We start from the raw sequence: 17,980 nt of genomic DNA, 5'->3' as shown, positions 1-17,980 counted from the left end.
GGCGCGCCGGAGACCCCCTCCCTGCCACATGCCTCTGCAGCCCCAGCCACCTCCCCGCGCCGCCCGCAGCCCCGCGCCCAGCCCCGCGCCCCTGCGCCGTCGGAGCCGGCGTGGCGACAGGATGATCGCCGCCTCCGCGGCCGGGAAGGGGCCGGAGGGCAGGTACCCGCTGCACCGCCTGGTCTGGCACAACCGCGCCCGCGAGCTGGACCGGGAGCTCAGCACCCAGCAGGTGGGTCCGGCCGCGGGGCACCGACCCTCCCCGGCTCAGCCCGGGACGGTGCTGGGGAGCAGGGGGAGGGGCTGATGCAATAGACTCCCCGCGCCCCACAGCATCCCTGAGAACGTGTCTGCAGCAGGGCTTCCCCGGCTCCCGGCTCAGCCGGCAGGGCCCTTGCCGGGCGGTGGGCCTGGAGGAGGGGGAGCAGGGCCTTTGCCTTGGCATGCTGGCCCTTGGCGGGCTAGGGCTTGGGGTAGGGAACAGCGCAGTGGTGCCAGACGGGAGCTGAGGAGGGGGCTGGGAATCCTGCTGTATGGTTTGACCCCCCCCCCCCCAAGCCCTTCGCCCCAGAAACTGCCCATGGGCCCCTCACTGGGGCCAGGGGATCCAGGCACTGGGTGTCACGCCGTGGCCAGAGCCAGCGTTGAAAGCAGCTGACAGAAATCCCGAAGCACCAGGCAAAGCACTACAGGGTGGGCGTCCCGGGGTGCTGGCTTTTCGCACCCTGGGGTGTCGAGTATTTGCAGAATGGTACATCCTGGGGCTGGAGTACTCGAGGCCTAAAGAAAGGGGCACAGAGCAGGGCCAGTTTGGGACCGATAGGTTCACCTCTGTCAGGAGCCCAGCCACTGAGATGGCTCAGCACCCGGTTTATGGCCTGTGGGGGATGGTGGCCACCCTCGGTGATACTCTGCCACCTTTTCCCATTCAGACACCCCCTGGGTGTGGGAGCTTGGTAACTGTCTAAGGGCTTTGTGCCAGCGCCCGTCACCATGGGACCGGAGCAGTTCCCACATCAGTCGGCTGGGACAGCGAGATCCCATGGCACATACATTCCCTCTGGCCTCAGAGCGTGCAGTCCCCTTCATGAGGCTCCCAAGGATCATCTCGCACCTGAGGCTGGGATTTGCCTGGGCCTACAGGAATCCACATCCAAATTCCAGTGAATTTCAGTGGAAACTGGGCACTATTTCCCTTGGGCTGGGTTGAAACTCCCAGCATGGGTGGTAAGGACTCATTGAAAGCTCGGGGTGCTAGGAGGAGAGGAGCGGTAGGCCACTGGCCCCTCTTCCTTCTTTCCTCTCCAACCTGGTTTGTTAGAGACACTCGATATACGGTTTGCCTCACAAGTAATCTGGAGTAGCTGGAGGTGCCTCTGCTGTGGTGAAAACAACGCCTGCTAAGAGCAAGGACCTGGACCTTGGGAAACAGGCAGCGTGCGTGTCAGGACTGCGTTCTGGCATGGCTTGCCCTGGGCACGCTCTGGTGAACACATTTACACTGGGCAGAGAGTGAGAGCTCCTGGGGCCGCTGGCCCGGCAGATAATTAAGCTGGGTTTCCACAGTGTTGAAATATGAAGTTACCAGCTGGGGGGGGTTGGGGTTCTTTGTCACTGTTATTCAGCTCATTAACCCCTGCCTGCCCCCAGCAGCACAACGCTGGCTCCGTTACAAGGGCAGTATGGTGTTGTGGGGAAAACGGCAAACCCCAGGCAGTTCTGCATTCAGGCATCCCAACTCCACCTTTGCCTGCCCGCTCTGTGCCAGGGCTGAAGTTGTGTGAAGTGTGTGATGATGCCTTGGTTTGCAGATCCTGCTGGGGCCCAGGTACTGGGAGCCAAGAGGACCCAGTACCTTGCAGGATCAGGTCCTTTGTTTTTCCAGTGAGATGTATACCCGCCTCTGATGCATCTTCTTCCGGCTGGGATATTTGCTGTGGCCGCAAGGCTTTTCTTTACCTTGGCTGGCTGGTGCCACACCCGTCTGTATTGTAGCAGGCAGCTGTGGAGAGATCCTGGCCTAATTGTGATTTGCATGGAAATGGAGGCGCCACGTGTCGTGTGAGCTCCTGTTTTCTCCTCTTTCCTGATCAGAGCAGCCTGTGGGGGAATCTCCTGCGTTTTATTTCAGTTGTAATCACGGTCATTTTTAGCAGCAGCTCGGGGAGGCGGAGATCTCAGCTAAGTTGAAGAAGTGTGTGCTGGCCATTTCCCCATGCCCAGAATGGACCAGGCGAGCAAGGGGGATTTTTACACCTCACTTGGTAACTTACGTCTTTGGAATGTCACAGCGGCTTTTCCTCTGAAGGAAAAATTCTCCAAGATGCACGAGGTCTCTCCCCATTTTCTGTGACATGGTTGGAAGAGGCAGCAGTAAAACGAGGGTTTGGTTGGTAGGAGCTGCCTGGGTTGGAGGTCGGCTTATTCTGAGGGAGAAAAATACCCTGCCCCTGGTGCCCAGGAGAGCCCTGCGCAGGGCCCAGCTGGAGGGCTCAGAGTGTCACTCTCAGCTCCAGGTGGCCCGCGCTGTTAAGCCGGATAGCGCCAGCGGCAGCTCTGAGCAGGGTCTCTGGTCCATGGCGGCTGTGTGATCACCCTATCTGATCACGCCCAGCATCGCCTGCATCCTGGCCAGAATGACTGGCTGTGCCTGTCTTGTTGAAATGTCCGGCCTCTCCCAAAACACAGCCTACCGTACAGCCCCGGAGCCTCACTCCAATCACTCCAAGGCAACTGACCCTTCCTGTGCCATTGCCTGCTGCAGGACAACCTGCCTGCTCCGCATCTGGCGCTTCTGCCGCCGTCCGGCAAACACCTCTGGGCTCCTCTGGAGACTACAGCGAGCACTATCGGGAGGGGACAGGGCAGGGCTCACGGAACAACTGTTTAGGGCAGGGGTGGGGAAGGGAGCAGAACATGGAGCTGAGCCCGAGGGCACGTTCAGCTCTTGCTTGGGCGGGTCGGCCAGTGGGGATGGCCCTGGAGCCTGAGTTCCCCGGGCACAAGCCGAGGGGAGCCAGGCCTGCACTGTCAGCTCCAGGGAGACCTCACCGGGCTACACCCGCATCATGGGCAGAGCTCCCTTGGCCAGCTGGGGGGTGGGGACCAGAGATGCAGCTCGACTCACCTGAGGCAGGTTCTGGCTGGCACTGAGGGGCAGGCTGGGCTGGAGCCGGCTGGCACAGCCACTCCGATTGAGGGGAGCCAGAGCAACGCCTGTGGATTAAACAGTAGGAGTCACAAACAGTTTCTTTTTCCTCCTTGGCATTGCCCAGCTGGCCCTGGGACAGCCCCAAGTGCCTGCCAATGGAAACTGGCATCTCAGGCTGCAGGATGAACTCTGCAGTGACCCCTCCCCAGGCCCTTGTCAGCACCCTTCCTTTTTCCTGGCGGGCACGGTGATTGGTGCCCTCTGAAGCCAGCTGTCCCCAGCTGCCCATTGGCAAAGGCTGGCCCTTAGCACCCCTGCAGGAAGGCAGAGTCAGTTCAGTGTGCGTATGGGGGGCAGTGGGGATCCGCGTCCCAGCCTCAGGGCCCTGAGGTAGGCAGGCCGCGGTGTCTGTGGTCATGGCCCTGGAGAGAGCCTCCGGTTCTCAGGCGATGGGGCTTCCCCCCCTCCCGAGGAACCCCATCCTGGAGATGTGATGAGTTATGAACAGTCCCAGTCCCCCTGTTCTGCTGGCGGTCGGGCTCCTCCTGCCTTGCTCGGCTGCGAACACACACACACACACACACACACACACACACACACTCTCTCTCTCTCTCTCTCTCTCTCTCTCTCTCTCTCTCTCTCTCTCTCTCCCTCCCCTCTCCACTGCCATGGCCTCTAACTAACACACACCTCACACCCCTCTCTCCACAACCATGGCCTGTAACTAACACCCCTCTCTCTGCTGCCATGGCCTGTAACTAACACACACACACACACCCCCCCCCTCTCTTCTCTCCCCTGCCATGGCCTCTAACTAACACACACCTCACACCCCTCTCTCCACAACCATGGCCTGTAACTAACACACACGCACCTCACACCCCTCTCTCTGCTGCCATGGCCTGTAACTAACACACACACACCTCACACCCCTCTCTCTCCTGCCATGGCCTGCTGAGGCCACTTGACGTTTCTAATATCCGCCACCCTTCTGCTGTTCATCCTTCCCTGCAGCCAAGATTGCTGATCTTATCTGGCCACGCAAACCCGCTTTGCCGAGTCCCCATCCTCCTGGTGCCTGGGCAAGAGACACGGCCACTCACTAGCCATGAGCAGGGGCAGGAGCCAGGTGGCTGCCTGAGGAACTCACCACCCCAGGCAATGCAAGTCGGGTGCTGTAGAGACCCCGACCTGGGGCCCAGGCAGCGGCACGCTGTGAGCAGGGGAGGCACATGCGGCGCTGGGTGGGGGGAACAGCCCGGGAGCACAGAGCTGGCTGGGTGGGAAGCCTGGGCATTAGCACTTGGTGCTGCCATTCACCCAGCTTCTGCTGCCATTTAAGTCCTGATCTGTCAGCCTGGTGTAAATGGGGTGACTCTGGATTTAAACCCAAGGCACCAAGAGCCAGCTTTGGTTCCTGGTCCACAGTGAGGGACCCGTGTCCCATCCCCTCCCTGGGGCAGCGCCCACTGGGCACACCCCCTAGGAAAGCCCTGCCCCTGCAGCCAGGGGTGGGGGAAAGCTGCATTAACCAGCTCCCAGCTGGAGGGCTGGCATGTGTGTGTTTTCTTTCATTAGTTAGAGCCCTTTTCATCAGAGCAATTAAGAGCCAGCGAGCGATCACCTTGGAGAGCGTTTAATTAACGCGCCTGCTCCCACTACACTGGAGGTGCCGCTTCCAGAACCAGTTTTGTTCCTGGGGCACCCCCTGGCAGTGCCTGTGTCTCAGTACTGTGTGCCGTGCCCCTCTGCTGGGGCAGCTGCGTTTGCCAGGCCCCTGCCACCCAAGGTGGGCAGGGTGGAGGGGAGGCCATGGCTGGGCCAGGAGGGACGGTGTGGGTCTAGGGGGCCGGCAGGAGCGGCGCATGGGGCTGTTAACAGCTGGATCCAGCTGGCATGTGAATGGGAAGCACTGAGGTGGGGGGCAGGAACCAGGGCATGGGGAGGTCAGACCTGAGCATCAGGGAGCCCGTCTGCCCGGGCGGGGCAAGGCTGAGACCCCTCGCAGCGTCTCCCTCCCCAGTGTTGTGACTGGGGCACCCCCGACGTGCATGGCAGGGGATGGCTGAGCTCTGCTCCCTGGGGGGGATTGTGGGAGACGCCCCAGCCTGGCTGGCAGCACCCGAGCCCACTGGCTGCTCCCAGGGAGCCTGGGGCAGCTGCTGGAGATGAGGTGGGAGCCGTTTGTGCCAGCCCATGGACCAGCTGATGCTGTCTGCCACCCCCTGGCACGGCTCTGAGCTGGGGGGGGGCTCCTCTCCGGGCACAGACACCCTGGAGCGCGAGGGCACCGTGGGTGGGGGGCTGGGCAGCCTTGCAGCAGTGGAGCTGCCCCCCCGTCCCCCCCCAGGGGGTTACAGTTTCTCTCAACAACAAGAATTGGTCCCTGGGAGCTAGTGTCTGGCAAAGGAGTATGGTGCAATTAGCACTGGTGGGGGAGGGACTCCAGGGACAGGCTGTCTCCAAGCAACCTTGTAACCCCCCCACCCCTCCTAGGGAGCCTCTCTGTGGCAGAGCTGCCAGGAAAGGGGGGAGCCCACTCACCCAAGTCAGGCACTGGGGCCCCCCAGCCAATGCCCCTCATTCCAACCTGCAACCCCTGCTGCTCCCCGGAGGGGGGTCTCCCACACTCAAGGCCTTCTCTCAGGGCCCCTGTGCCTCTAGTCGGGGGCGGGGGGGGCCTGGAGGAGATGCTGGCCCAGAGCCGCTCAGCTGTCACCTCCAGACGTGCAGCCCCATCACATCACAGCTCTGCCGGGCACCAGCTTCCAGCCGCGGGCCAACCCAGCACCGCACCCCCGGGGCACTGACCCCCCCCACCCGGCCCAGGCACTACCTGGGCTGCCCCTCCCCCTCCCCACTGACTGCAGAACCGGCCCAGTGGGCAGGGCATGCTCAGGAAACAGCTGGCACCTGTGAGCCCGGTGTCTCTAGCCAGTGGGCTCCCGGCAGCTCACTTGGCCTGGCCCAGAGGCCTGCAGGCCAGATGCCACTAACCCTTTCAGTGCCGCACTACACCACTGCCCCATCTCAGGGCGGGCAGCGGAGATGGGCCCAGAACCTGCAGTCAGGCCCATCTCTCTGAGCGGCTGGAGGGCTAAAGGGAGGGCTGCCCCTTGAGCAGGGCTCGCTGTGCCCGCCAACGGGGTGCTGCTGGGCCCCCCTCCATCCCGGTGCAGGCTCTGCAGGCTGTGTGTCAACCCCCCTCTCCCGTGCCTCCTATGGCCTGGCACCCCACACCATCCCCAGCCTGGCTCCTGGCACGGCCCTCACATGAGCTCCCGTCCTCTGCCCCCACCGGGGTTTGGACTCTGGCCCAGCTGCCCCTTGACCCGGCAAACCCAACTTATCATCTCCTCAGTGTGGCATGAGGTGTCATGTGCCGCTGGCTCGGCAGCCAGGCAGGAAATGGACGTGACAGGGGCTCCCCCGGGGATGTCGCTGGGCTTTCAGTGGGAAGGGATGCGGGGTAGCAGGGGATGGGAATGGAGCTGCCCACAGAGCGGGAGCCTTGTGCTAGCGGGCACAGCGGGCACTGGCAGCCCTCCCGGCTGCCCCCCACCGAAGGCAATGTGGGGCAGAGATGTGGATGTGCGCAGGAGGAGCCACCAGCTGTACCCACACTCCAGGCCTTCAGCCACAGACCTGGGGCATGTGCTCAGCTCCCAGGCAGTCCCAGTGGCAGGGCCCATGGTCCATCAGATCCCACTCGCCCTGTCGCACGCCCTCAGAGCAGGAGGGGGATCTCACATGGCCTGAGGTGCCGTGATTGGCACGTCTGGCTGGGGATGACGTGTACCGCAGCTGGAAATAACACGTGAGGGCAGGGAAGCGCATGCTGAGTACGCAGGGACGTGAGCTGCTGGGCAGCAGTGCTGGGGTGACCCGGGGCAGAAACGGGATGCGACAGAGAGGCTGAGTGCTCAGGGCTGCCCTGTGCCGCTGCTGCTCGGCTGAGGAAGCCCCCAGCCATCCCCGCGCCAGGCCACCACCATGCACCCAGTGCCCAGCAAGGCAGCAAAGAGGCACCACGGTGTCAATTTGCAAATTGCATTGATCACAAATAAAGGCTGGTGGATTTACCAAGGGAGGCCGGAGGCAGCTACAGCCTGGATTGGCCCAGCTGCTTTAGGAGGCAGGGCTGAGTGTTTGGGCTCCTCCGAGCTCTGGATAGATTCACCAGCTTGTGTCTCGTCAGCAGAAGCTGCTATTGCCCCTTCTGCCTCTCTCCCGTCCTGGGCCCAGCACGGCTCCATGCCCTCCCCAGCTCGCTACCTAACAGCATCAGCTCACTGCTTGGGCCAGGGCTGCCCCTGCTGTGTGTGTGTTGGGGGGGAGGCGGGGGGGAGCCCCGCCACCAGGGCACTGGTTCGAATCCTGCCCTGCAGCCCAGCTCCCAGGAACTCAGGGGCTGCTAGCCTAGCACTGTCCTCCATGCCCAGCCCCTCCTTGGCTGCCCCATCCAGGGGCCGAGGAGGCTGAGTGCTGCTCTCCACTGGAGGCAGGCTGGGGGGGGGGTGCCTTGCCCTGGCCGCATCCCTGAGGCCACCAGCCCCTGCCCTGCAGCTTTGGACGGGGTGCCTAGGGCTGGAGCACAGGAGCCCATGTGGGCTCTTCCAGCTGGCATGGGCTGAGTCCCTGCATGCAGGCTGGGCCAACCCGGGGCAGCAGGGATGGGATGGGAGCAGGGGATGGATGCTCTTCACTGACCCCAATACAGGAGACCGCCCCCAACAGCTCAGATTTTCCTCAGCTGGCAGGGCTGCTTGGGGCTCATGGACCTCCTCACTGAGCCCCAGCGATCACACTCCCCTGGCCTCGCTGGGCATGGAGAGAGAACAGGCCCCCTGGGCAGCTGCCCCCTGGATGGTGCTGCTGGCGTGGCCCCAGGGCATTCACAGGGAGCAGCAGCACCTCCCTGCCCGGTCAAGGTGCCCTGTAGTCAGTCCTCCCAGCCCTGCTGCAGGGATTTCCCTGCTACCTCCCCCCACAGTGCAGCAGGGAGCCCCCAGGGCCCAGGCAGGGCCACTCACCCCCAATCTTATGGGCTGCACTTGTGGGCCTGGAGCCTCTCTCCCGACTTGCACCAGCACAGGCTCCAGCTGCCCTGGGGCTGATCAGGTCCCAGCCCAAGGCTGGGCCCTGGGAGCTCTAATCTCACCTACTCAGCTGCCTGCAGTGAGCTGTGCCCTGGCCAGAGGTGCCTGCACCCCAAATTCCCAGGTCAGGGCCCCTCGCCAGCCAGTTCTTTGGGCAGCTCACTGCCCTCCCCCACCTGCCCCATGGGCGTGGCTCTCAGACCCCAGTCGGACTCACCTCCCCACTGGAGCACTGAGACACTGGGGGGCCCAGGTCCCCACAGAGGTGGTGATGGCTGGGAGCAGCAGACAGGCCTGCTGGGGCTGCTCCCCCAAACTCTGTCCCTGGCTCACCCCCAGCTAAGCCCCTCTCTGGGCTCTCCTGGCAGGTGGACATTGAGCAGCTGGACCCGCGGGGCCGCACACCCCTGCACCTCGCCACCACGCTGGGCCACCTGGACTGCGCCAGGGTCCTGCTCCAACATGGAGCCGACGTGGGCAAGGAGAACCGCAGTGGCTGGACAGGTGGGTGGGCGGCTCCAGGACACAGGGGGAGGGGGTCTGACAACCAGTGCCCACAGCAGCCCACCTCTCCTGCGCCAGGGGCTGGCACCTGGGGACGCTGCCATTTCTAGGCACCAGAGCCAGGTCTCTGCAGGGGCTGGCACTTAACGGGGAAGAAAGATGAGTGAGATCAGCTCCACCGCATGGGGGCTAGGGGTGTGACAGAGCAACCGGGCGCCTGGAGTGAGTTCATGGAGGTCAATGTGCAGTGCAGGTGGGGGCTGATGAGCACGACCACGTGGGCACCATGCCCCTACCCAGCTCCGCTGAGCCCCTAGCCCAGCCTGGTTCCCCCAGCTCTGCCAGTGCCCCCTCTCCTGACCCGCAGCCCCTTGCTAGCCTAGCCTGGATCCCCCAGCTCTGCCAGTGCCCCTCACTCCCGACCTTCAATCCCTTGCCAGCCCAGCTGAGGCCTGCCCCCAAATCCCAACCTAAGTTCCCTGTAAGCTGTGCGGCCATGCAGCAAGCTATCAAGGGCCGTGCATGTGGGGAGAGGTGCCCCGACTCAGCCCAGCCCAGCCCTACTAGTCCTCTCTCCCCGCTGCAGCCCCAGGGCAGCCTGCACCCCAAACCACTCATTCCTGGCCCCACCCCAAAGCCTGCACCCCCCTGCACCCAACCCTCTGCCCCAGCCTTGAGTCGCCTCCTGCATCTCAATCTCCTCATCCCCTGGCCCCCAGAGCCCAGACCCCCAGCCAGAGCCCTCATCCCCCAACCCTCTGCCCCAGACCTGAGCCCCCTCCCACACCATGGACCCCTCGGCACCACCCCTGCCACACAGCACCTCCATATTGATGCTTATAACAAAATTCATTCCACACATGGATGTAAAAAATTAGAGGGAACACTGATCCCAACCCACAGCCCCTGCTAGCCGAGCCCTGGCTCCCACCTGCCCCCCTCCCACAGCTCTGCTGGTGCCCCCCAGTCCCAACCCACAGCCCCTGCTAGCCCAGCCCTGGCTCCCGCCTGCCTCCCTCCCACAGCTCTGCCGGTGCCCCCCAGTCCCAACCCACAGCCCCTGCTAGCCCAGCCCTGGCTCCCGCCTGCCTCCCTCCCACAGCTCTGCCGGTGCCCCCCAGTCCCAACCCACAGCCCCTCGGCCGGAGCCCCTCAGTACCACCCCCCAGCAGCCCCAAGGTCTCCTGGCAACCATTGTGGAGGTGCTGTGTAGCCCTGCAGTGCAGGGGGGTGTCTGATCCCAGCACCACGGGCAGGTAGCCAGTCTATGCTCCTTCAGTGGCTTGGGGCAGGTGGGAGGGGCAGCTCCAGGGGGTCCCTAATGGCTGATGCTGGCGCCCCCCCCGGCTGAAGCAAACCCACGGGGCTCACAGAGCTGCAGGAGTCCAGCTCCGCCTGGGGGCACTGCCAGAGGCCCAGGCCAGGGTCCTCCCTCGTCCGGAACTGGGTGCCCTGTTCAGATGCCCTCCCTGGGGCTGGGTGGGGCAGGGCTGGCTGTCCTGCTCATGTGGGCAGAGAGGACCCTGCCCGCTGCCCCTGATGCCCCCTCTGTCCCCCCAGTGCTCCAAGAGGCGGTGAGCACCCGCGACCTGGAGCTGGTGCAGCTGGTCCTGCGGTACCGCGACTATCTGCGAGCCATCAAGCGCCTGGCTGGGATCCCCATCCTGCTGGAGAAGCTGCGCAAGGTACAGGCCACCCATCCCCCCGCACGCTTCCCGCCCTGGGCCACTGCAGGGAGCCAGTGCTTCCTGGGCCAGCGACCCCCTGCCCAGGGGCTCCATGTGCCCTCACCAGCCCCATGTAGGGGGGAAGCTGGCAGAGTTCGCACACGGTCACACCAAGGACTGCTGGCTCCCTGCCCCTGCTGGGCGTGAGAGGATCTCATGGGTGTCCTGGGCGCCCCTCAACCCTGGCCTCTCTCCTCTCCCCAGGCCCAGGATTTCTACGTGGAGATGAAATGGGAATTCACCAGCTGGGGTAAGTTCTGGGGCCACCAGGGGGAGGCTGGGCCCAGGACAAGCGGCAAAGCCCCACTGCTTCCCCACCTGCCCCATGCCCCCAGACGCCCCTGGCATGACCCCAGTGCTCCCCCACACCTGTGACAGCCCCAGGCAGCCCTTGGGTCCAGGGGCCGCTTGCCAGACCCCCTCCCTGCTGGGGACCCCACTGCCTCTCCCCTCACCTGCCGGGCCCCCGGCCCTGCTCCCCCTAGCGGAGAGCTCTGGCCATGCGGCAGTTTGGGGGATTCTAGCTCCTGTCCAGACTCGGTGCCTGGGCCCTGGAGCGATGGGGCCCAGGCCAGCGGGATGCCCCCGCCCAGCACCTCACGAGGCAGTTGACGAGTTGGGGGCTGCCCCTAACGTTTCCCTCCCCACAGTGCCCTTGGTCTCCAAGATCTGCCCCAGTGACACCTACAAGGTGTGGAAGAGCGGCCAGAACCTGCGTGTGGACACGACACTGCTTGGCTTCGACCACATGACCTGGCAGCGGGGAAACCGCAGCTTCGTCTTCCGGGGACAAGGTCAGCAGGGCCCCTGGCACAGCGTGGTGCCGAAAGGCTCCAGGGGAAGCAGGGCCACAGCCCCCAGCCCTGCCCAGGGCAGCCCATGGGCGTCGGCTGGTGATAATGCACACACCCATCTCATTGCAGCGGGAGGCCACACTGGCCCCTCAGGGGACTCTGCCCTCTAACCTCCCAGCAGCCGGACAGGTGCTGCCTCAGTCGCTGGGGTGACCCTGTGCTGGAGGTCCCGGGGTGCATGGTGGGAGAGCCCACTGGCTGAGACGCACTCGGGAAAGGCCCAGCTTCGCCTGTGGGCCGGGGGCTGGTGCTCCATGCCCTGGCTGATGCCCACTCCCCTGGTTCGAGGGTAGCAGAGGTCTCATTCTGCTGGCTGGGTGGGAGGAGTGAAAAGCCCTTGTCTAGACACCAGGTGGGAAGAGGGAAACGCCTACCCCACTGGATGGCACCCTGAAGCTGGCAAGTGGGCGCAGCAGAGTGGAGGGGGCATGTGGGGTTCATGCAGCCAGAGGGGCAGTTATGGATGGGGGAGGTGCTGATGTCCAGGGAGGTGGAGCAGCCCACCTGGCCCCTGCTCACTACCAGGGCAGGGGGGCTCTGCTACAGCTGGAGATCCAGCACTGGCAAAGTCAGGCAGGCCCCTGGCACATGCCCGCCTGCACACGCCCCCAGCCTGCACTGCCTGGAGCCCGCCCCAGAACTGCAGCCCCATGGTGCTGGGTGCTGATGTGGCCTCCTCCTGGCAGACACCAGCGCGGTGGTGCTGGAGATCGACCATGACCGGCAGGTGGTGTACTCTGAGACGCTGGCACTGGCCAGCCACGACCGCGAGGGCCTGCTGGCTACTGTGCAGCCCACCGAGGAGCAGGTGATGGGCCGGCTCACCGCGCCCGTCGTCACCACGCAGCTGGACACCAAGAACATCGCCTTCGAGAGGTGGGCACACACTGGGCAAGGGAAGGCTTGGGGAGGGGGCTGGGATGCAGGTGACTTCTGCTGCAGCCTAGGGGTGCCTTGGGTCCCTGGTTCTGGGGGCCAGCAGCAGGGCAGAGGCAGCATGGGGTGGGAGGGGCTGAGCGTAAATCCCCCTGGGGTCTGTCGCTAACGGCTGCCTTGTCACCATCAGGAACAAGACGGGGCTCCTGGGCTGGCGGAGCGAGAAGACGGAGGTGGTGAACGGGTACGAGGCCAAGGTGAGGGGGATGGGGGGCAGGGTGGCCTTGCCAATGGCTCAGGGCAGGGGGGTGCAGGGCAGCAGGGCGATGGCTGCCAGGGGGAGACAAGTGCCCCCTCCGCAGCCCCGGGAGGGGCAGCGGGAGCCACAACAGGACCTGACTCAGCACAGAGGCAGGGTCACATCTTGGCCTCCTCGCTACCATGGCTCGCCTGGCCCCAGCCAAGGCTCCTTGGTGGGCATGGAGTCACGATGCCCCAGACTTGGCTGGGCCATGGGAGTGGGACCTTAGCTCCCAACCAGGGCCCAGGTGCCAGGGGAGCAGCCTGAGGAGCCCGGGGACAGTGCCCCCTTCTGCTAGCCCAGCCGCTGGCGGGGGCAGACCTCTGGAGGGCAGAGAGAGCTGCAGCCTCTGGCGTTCGGGCTCCTCCCTGCAGGTTTATGGCGCATCCAATGTGGAGCTGATCACGCGGACGCGGACAGAGCACCTTTCCGACCAGCACAAGGGCAAGAGCAAAGGTAAGAGCCGGTTCTGAGGGATGGGGGGTTGCCACCTCCACAGGCCCTGTTTCTGCCCCTGCAGCCCCATAGCTTTCCCATCTGCCTTTGGCTGGGGGAGGCAGGCGGATCCTGGCGCTGCCCCTGGCCCTGCCCTCCCCCAGGCGGGGAGCCGATGGTGTCACTGCCCCATGCTTTGTCCCTGTCTCTCAGCAGGCAGCAAGACCCCACTGCAGTCCTTCCTGGGGATCGCCGAGCAGCACGTGGGGCCCAGCAATGGGGTGAGTAGTGGGCTCAGCTGGGGGGCAGCTCTGGGACCAGCATGGCCCTGGCAGCTGGGGGAGGCGAGGGGCCCATGTTTGGGCAGAGCAGCCCCAGCCTGGCTGGGCTAATGAGGCCTTCCTCATCCCGGCGCAGACGCTGATCACGCAGACCCGGAGCCATACCAACCCCACGGCCATCACCCCCGAGGAGTACTTCAACCCCAGCTTCGAGCTGGGCAGCAGAGACATAGGGCGCCCCATGGAGCTCACCACCAAGACGCAGAAGTAAGGAGGGGCCGGAGTCCCTGCCAGGAAGCCTGGGGCAGAGGGGGACCCCTGGCAAGAGAGGGAAGGCTGGGGATAGGTGGAACTCACTGCTGCAGGGGATTGGGGCAGAGAGAGCAGGAGCGGGCTGGAGGCTGATCTGGGAGAGAATGGCAGGGCAGAGGCATGGCCAGAGCCCTTTGAATCCACCCGGGGTCTGCCTGGGGCTCCCCACGTGGGACCGTAGTGCAGGCTGCCCGGACTGTGAGGAGTGTGTGTTGTCCCATGGGGCAGCAGGCAGCACCTGCCCAGTGAGCTGGGCACAGTGCTGGAGGGGCAGCGCCAGGCAGGGGCCCGTGCTCTGGTGGGCATCTCTCCCCACTGCAGGTTCAAGGCCAAGCTATGGCTGTGTGAGGATCACCCACTGTCCCTGTGCGAGCAGGTGGCACCGATCATCGACCTCATGGCCATAAGCAATGCGCTCTTCGCCAAGCTCCGGGATTTCATCACGCTCCGCCTGCCGCCCGGCTTCCCCGTCAAGATAGGTGAGGCTGTGCTACCCCTGCCCTGCTATGATCCGGCTGCTGGGGGCTCCGTGCACCAGGCCCTGGCGTGCCACATGGACACCAGCTTCTGGCCAGTGCCCTCACCAGGGGCTCCCTTGGGTCTGTGCCCCCAGTGCCCAGGTATGACTCTGGCTGCCGTTCACAGGAGGTGTGTCAGCTGCCAGCACCTGAGGAGCCCGCAGACTGCGTGTGCCAGCCGCAGATCCCCATGGAGGGGGGTGGGTGCATGCGCTGCTCTCCAGGCCCTGGCACTGCTAGCCCTGGGCCCTGCCGGTGCACCTCCCTCACTGCGCCCGCTCTCTCCCCCTCCCAGAAATTCCCATCTTCCACATCCTCAACGCCCGCATCACCTTTGGGAACCTCAATGGCTGTGATGAGCCCGTCAGCTCTGTGCGCCGCAGCTCTGGCAGCGAGGCACCTTCGCCCAGCAGCGACTCCTCCAGCGTCAGCAGCTCCAGCTCCCTGGGTACGCGGTCCCTGCCCCGGGGGACGGGCTAGGCGCTAGAGGTTGCAGCATCCTGAGCTACCTGCAGCCTAGCCCTCTGGTCCCCCTCCCCCATGCTCCCATCATCCCCTCAGCCTTTACAAGGGAGGGTGAGTTTGGCTTGTGCACATTAGCAGTGCCCCCCCGGACCTGGCTTGGTGCCCCCTGTTGGTGACCAGCTGAGAGGCCAGTAGCAGCTGCGCCCAGTGCTGCTGGCACCTGCCCTCCCCTTCGATAGGGAGGCACAGCTGTGGGGCCTGCAGCTCCCAGCATGCATTGCAGCACAAGCCAGCACAGTGCATGCTGGGGGGTGTAGTCCACAGGGGATGCATGCTGCGCCGTGTCCCCGCCCCCAATAAGAGGCATGTCTGGTCCCCGCAGCCTCCTGCCGGGCTTGTGAGATGGACCCATCCCTGTTCGAGGCCCCGCCTGGGTACAGCGTGCTGGGCAGCCAGCGGGACGCCATGTGCGAGGAGGACGACGACTTGCTGCAGTTCGCCATCCAACAGAGCCTGCTGGAGGCGGGCACGGAGTATGATCAGGTGGGCTCCGCGCCCCCTTTGCTGCGGGGCCAGCCGGGTGTCACGGGACAGGAACAGCCTCATCCCAGCACCTGGCTTCTGGGGTGGCCCTTTCTGCCGGGCACTGGTGGGGTGCAGGGCGCGGTGAGCACCAGCCTCGAGACTTCAGGGGACCAGCTCTTGCGTTACTTCTGTCCCAGCCCCACGGCACCAGAAGGGCAGCAGAGACACCCTGAGCTCCATATGCAGCTCTGCATGCCAGCCCGGCCTGGAGCAGCCCCACACTGCCACCCGCAGCTCGGGGCGGATCCTCCCCTGTTCCGCCTTGAAACTGGCACACATCAGGCAGCAGCACCAGCCAGGAGAACAGTGTTCCCAGGGCTCCTGCAGCTGGGGTGGTGGTGGAGCCCTGTGCCTGCTGGGATAAATGTCTCCTCTGCACTCTCTGGCCACGCCCTGGGCCTCGGCCTAACCCCCCACGCCAGGCCCCAGGAAGTGCCATCCAAGCTGGGGAGTGGGGGGGAGGTGGCAGGCGAAGGGTTAATATGCTGTGACCCCATCTGCAGGTGACCATCTGGGAAGCTTTGACCAACAGCAAGCCGGGCACGCACCCCTTGTCCCAGGAGGGCCGGCGAGGAGACAGGTTGGTAAGGTCTGGCTAGTCCTAGCCAGGGTCAGGGCTCACAGGGCCTGGCATTGGAGCCGGGGGGTTCAGTTTGTCCTGCCTGGCCCAGTGGCCCCACACAGCATAGCCCCATGGCTTTGTTCCACAGCTGTGTGCAGCCCCACCTGGAGGAGACCCTCCCCGTGGCCTGCCCGGGCTGTGCCTCAGTTTCCCCAGCTGTAACGAAGCTGGCCACACTGCAGTGTGACTGACACTGGGGGTGGAGAGCTGCTGTGCCCGTCTGCCCCAGGCACTTAGCCCCCCATATCCAGGCACTGGAAATGGCATAGGGCCCTGCAGCAGCCTGGGCTTAGCATTGGCACCCGTGTTCCCAGGACCCCCGCTCACCTTTGCTGTTCCCCTGCCCCCTCTAGGACACCCCAGCACACACCTCCCCCTGGGCAGGCCAGCCCCCAGCAGCAGGGCGGGGGCAGCGGTGTGCCCAGGCCCCTGTTCCACAGCTACGACGAGCAGCTGCGCCTGGCCATGGAGCTGTCGGCGCGGGAGCAGGCGGAGGCGGAACGACGCACGCGGCAGGAGGAGGAGGAGCTGCGGCGCATCCTGCAGCTCTCGCTGACCGAGCAGTAGCCCAGCACTGCAACGGGCCCTGCAGCTGCTGCCCAGTTCGCGCTGAGCCGGGGCCCTGCACATGGCCGGGGTGGGTGTGGCCGCCGCTAGGCAGTGGCGTTCCCTGAGCCAGCAATGCCCACGTGAGCAGAGAGGTGCCAGTGCTGGCCCGCCGCAGATGCCATTGCACTGAGCCATTTAGAGACCATGCTAAGAACACTGCCAGGGGCGCAGGGGCTGTCCCGCCATGAGGAGACTCTGCTGCATCAGAGGACGTGGGGCAGGGTTTGGAGAATAGGGAGAGGGCTCCATGCCCATAACCCTGTGGGGGAGGACAGGATGGGGCTGCGAGGCAGGGGGCACCTCCAGACCCATTACTCATGCCCAGTCCCAGTGGGCGGGTACCCACCAGCTACAGCCAGCTGCAAAAGCTGGAAGCGCAGGGGGTGGAGAGCCCGAGGCTGTGGGTCGGCAGGGAGGGGCACCAGCAGAGCTTGGGAGGGCAGGGGGGCAGGAAGGGAGGGTGCTAGCTAAGTGGTGCGGGGCCCAGAGGCAGGGCTGGATGGGGTGAGCTGCACAGGGCAGCAGGGACGCTGCTGTGTGGTGATACCAGGATCTGCTTCCCCCCCCACTTCACGGTGCCTGGACTGGGCCCCTTACCCTGCCCAGCCCCTACCCCGGCAGCTGAGCCTCCTGCCCCCTGTGACCCACAGCAAGGGCAGGGCTCAGCTGCACACCCCCTCCACCCCACTATGGGCTCACGGATGCCCCCAAGTCTTCAACCCAGGGACACTGCCCAGCTCCCAGGGGCTCTGGCACTGCTAGTGACACATTCACTCCCATGGGGGGGGGGGGTTGCCATGAGGCTGCTTGTGCCAGGCCCTGCCTTCCTGCCTCACCCTAGGGGTGCCCCCAGGAGCTGGGCTGGGGAACCAGCAGCGCCAGCCCTGCCTGCTGGGCTCTGGCAGTGCCAGAGCTGGGGACGGGGGCTGGCAGGCCTGGTGAGACTAGCACCCAGGGAGCCCATAGGGAGGTGGGCACAGGGCAGGTAACCTCTACCCTCCCTGCTGAGCCCCCTCCAGCTGTAGGCACGAGCCCCTTCTGCTGCCGTCTCAGCATGTGCCAGACCTGGGCGCATGGCACCGATACAGCATCAAGTGCACTTAGCCAGGAGCCAGCCCAGGCCGGCAAGGTGCCAGCCGCTTTGCCACTAACCAGAGCCCCACCGGCCCGGCCCTGCCAGGGAGCAGCCCACACCAGGACTGTGCCCAGAGCTCGCGCCCTCCCCGGCCCCGTGGGGGTGCTGCGCAGGCAGCCCCTTGCCAGCACACTTAGGGTGGGCATGCACCAAAGCCGGCTAGTGGGGGGAGGGGGCAGCCCCCCACTCCCTGCCCAGGAGCCATGCCCCAGAGGAAGCACTGACAGCCCAGCACTGCTGCCCCCCAGCCCCAGGGCACCCCCATGCACCAGGATCCAGCCAACTCCTGAGCTATGGGGAGTGGGGGCAGGTATCTCAGCCTGGGCAGCACCTGCACCCCAGGCCGGGGGGAGGGGGGGAGGTCTGCCAACACCATCATTAGGACAGGGAGCCCCACTGCCCCCCCCTCCAGCTCTCAAGTGGGGCGGGGAGAGGAGTGGGGGGCTGAGCTGGGAGCACCCCTTGAGCCCAGCCACAGGTTTCTGCTGCCAGGCCCAGGCCCCATG

General features: G+C 65.1%; 1 protein-coding gene across 2 annotated transcripts; it reads left to right on the top strand.

Annotated features, from left to right (window-relative positions):
* Positions 1 to 58: 58 nt before the first annotated feature.
* ANKRD13B (ankyrin repeat domain 13B) lies at positions 59 to 16,738 on the top strand. Of its 2 annotated transcripts, none has more exons than XM_032788771.2 (15): positions 59 to 232; positions 8,619 to 8,754; positions 10,315 to 10,439; positions 10,686 to 10,731; positions 11,132 to 11,275; positions 12,022 to 12,211; positions 12,402 to 12,468; positions 12,887 to 12,968; positions 13,164 to 13,228; positions 13,365 to 13,495; positions 13,862 to 14,019; positions 14,354 to 14,506; positions 14,906 to 15,066; positions 15,612 to 15,688; positions 16,084 to 16,738. In XM_032788771.2, the coding sequence occupies exons 1-15, from the start codon at positions 122 to 124 to the stop codon at positions 16,295 to 16,297; spliced, it is 1,860 nt and encodes a 619-aa protein (XP_032644662.1). In that variant the 5' UTR covers positions 59 to 121; the 3' UTR covers positions 16,298 to 16,738. The 2 variants fall into 2 exon arrangements, with proteins under 2 accessions (XP_032644662.1, XP_032644664.1); XM_032788773.2 differs by having other exon boundaries at positions 61 to 232; positions 13,161 to 13,228.
* Positions 16,739 to 17,980: the final 1,242 nt, after the last annotated feature.

This window comes from Chelonoidis abingdonii, chromosome 20 (assembly GCF_003597395.2).
Source record: "Chelonoidis abingdonii isolate Lonesome George chromosome 20, CheloAbing_2.0, whole genome shotgun sequence".
In the NCBI taxonomy this organism is placed as follows: domain Eukaryota; kingdom Metazoa; phylum Chordata; order Testudines; family Testudinidae; genus Chelonoidis; species Chelonoidis abingdonii.
This window is presented reverse-complemented; position numbering and strand designations above follow the sequence as displayed.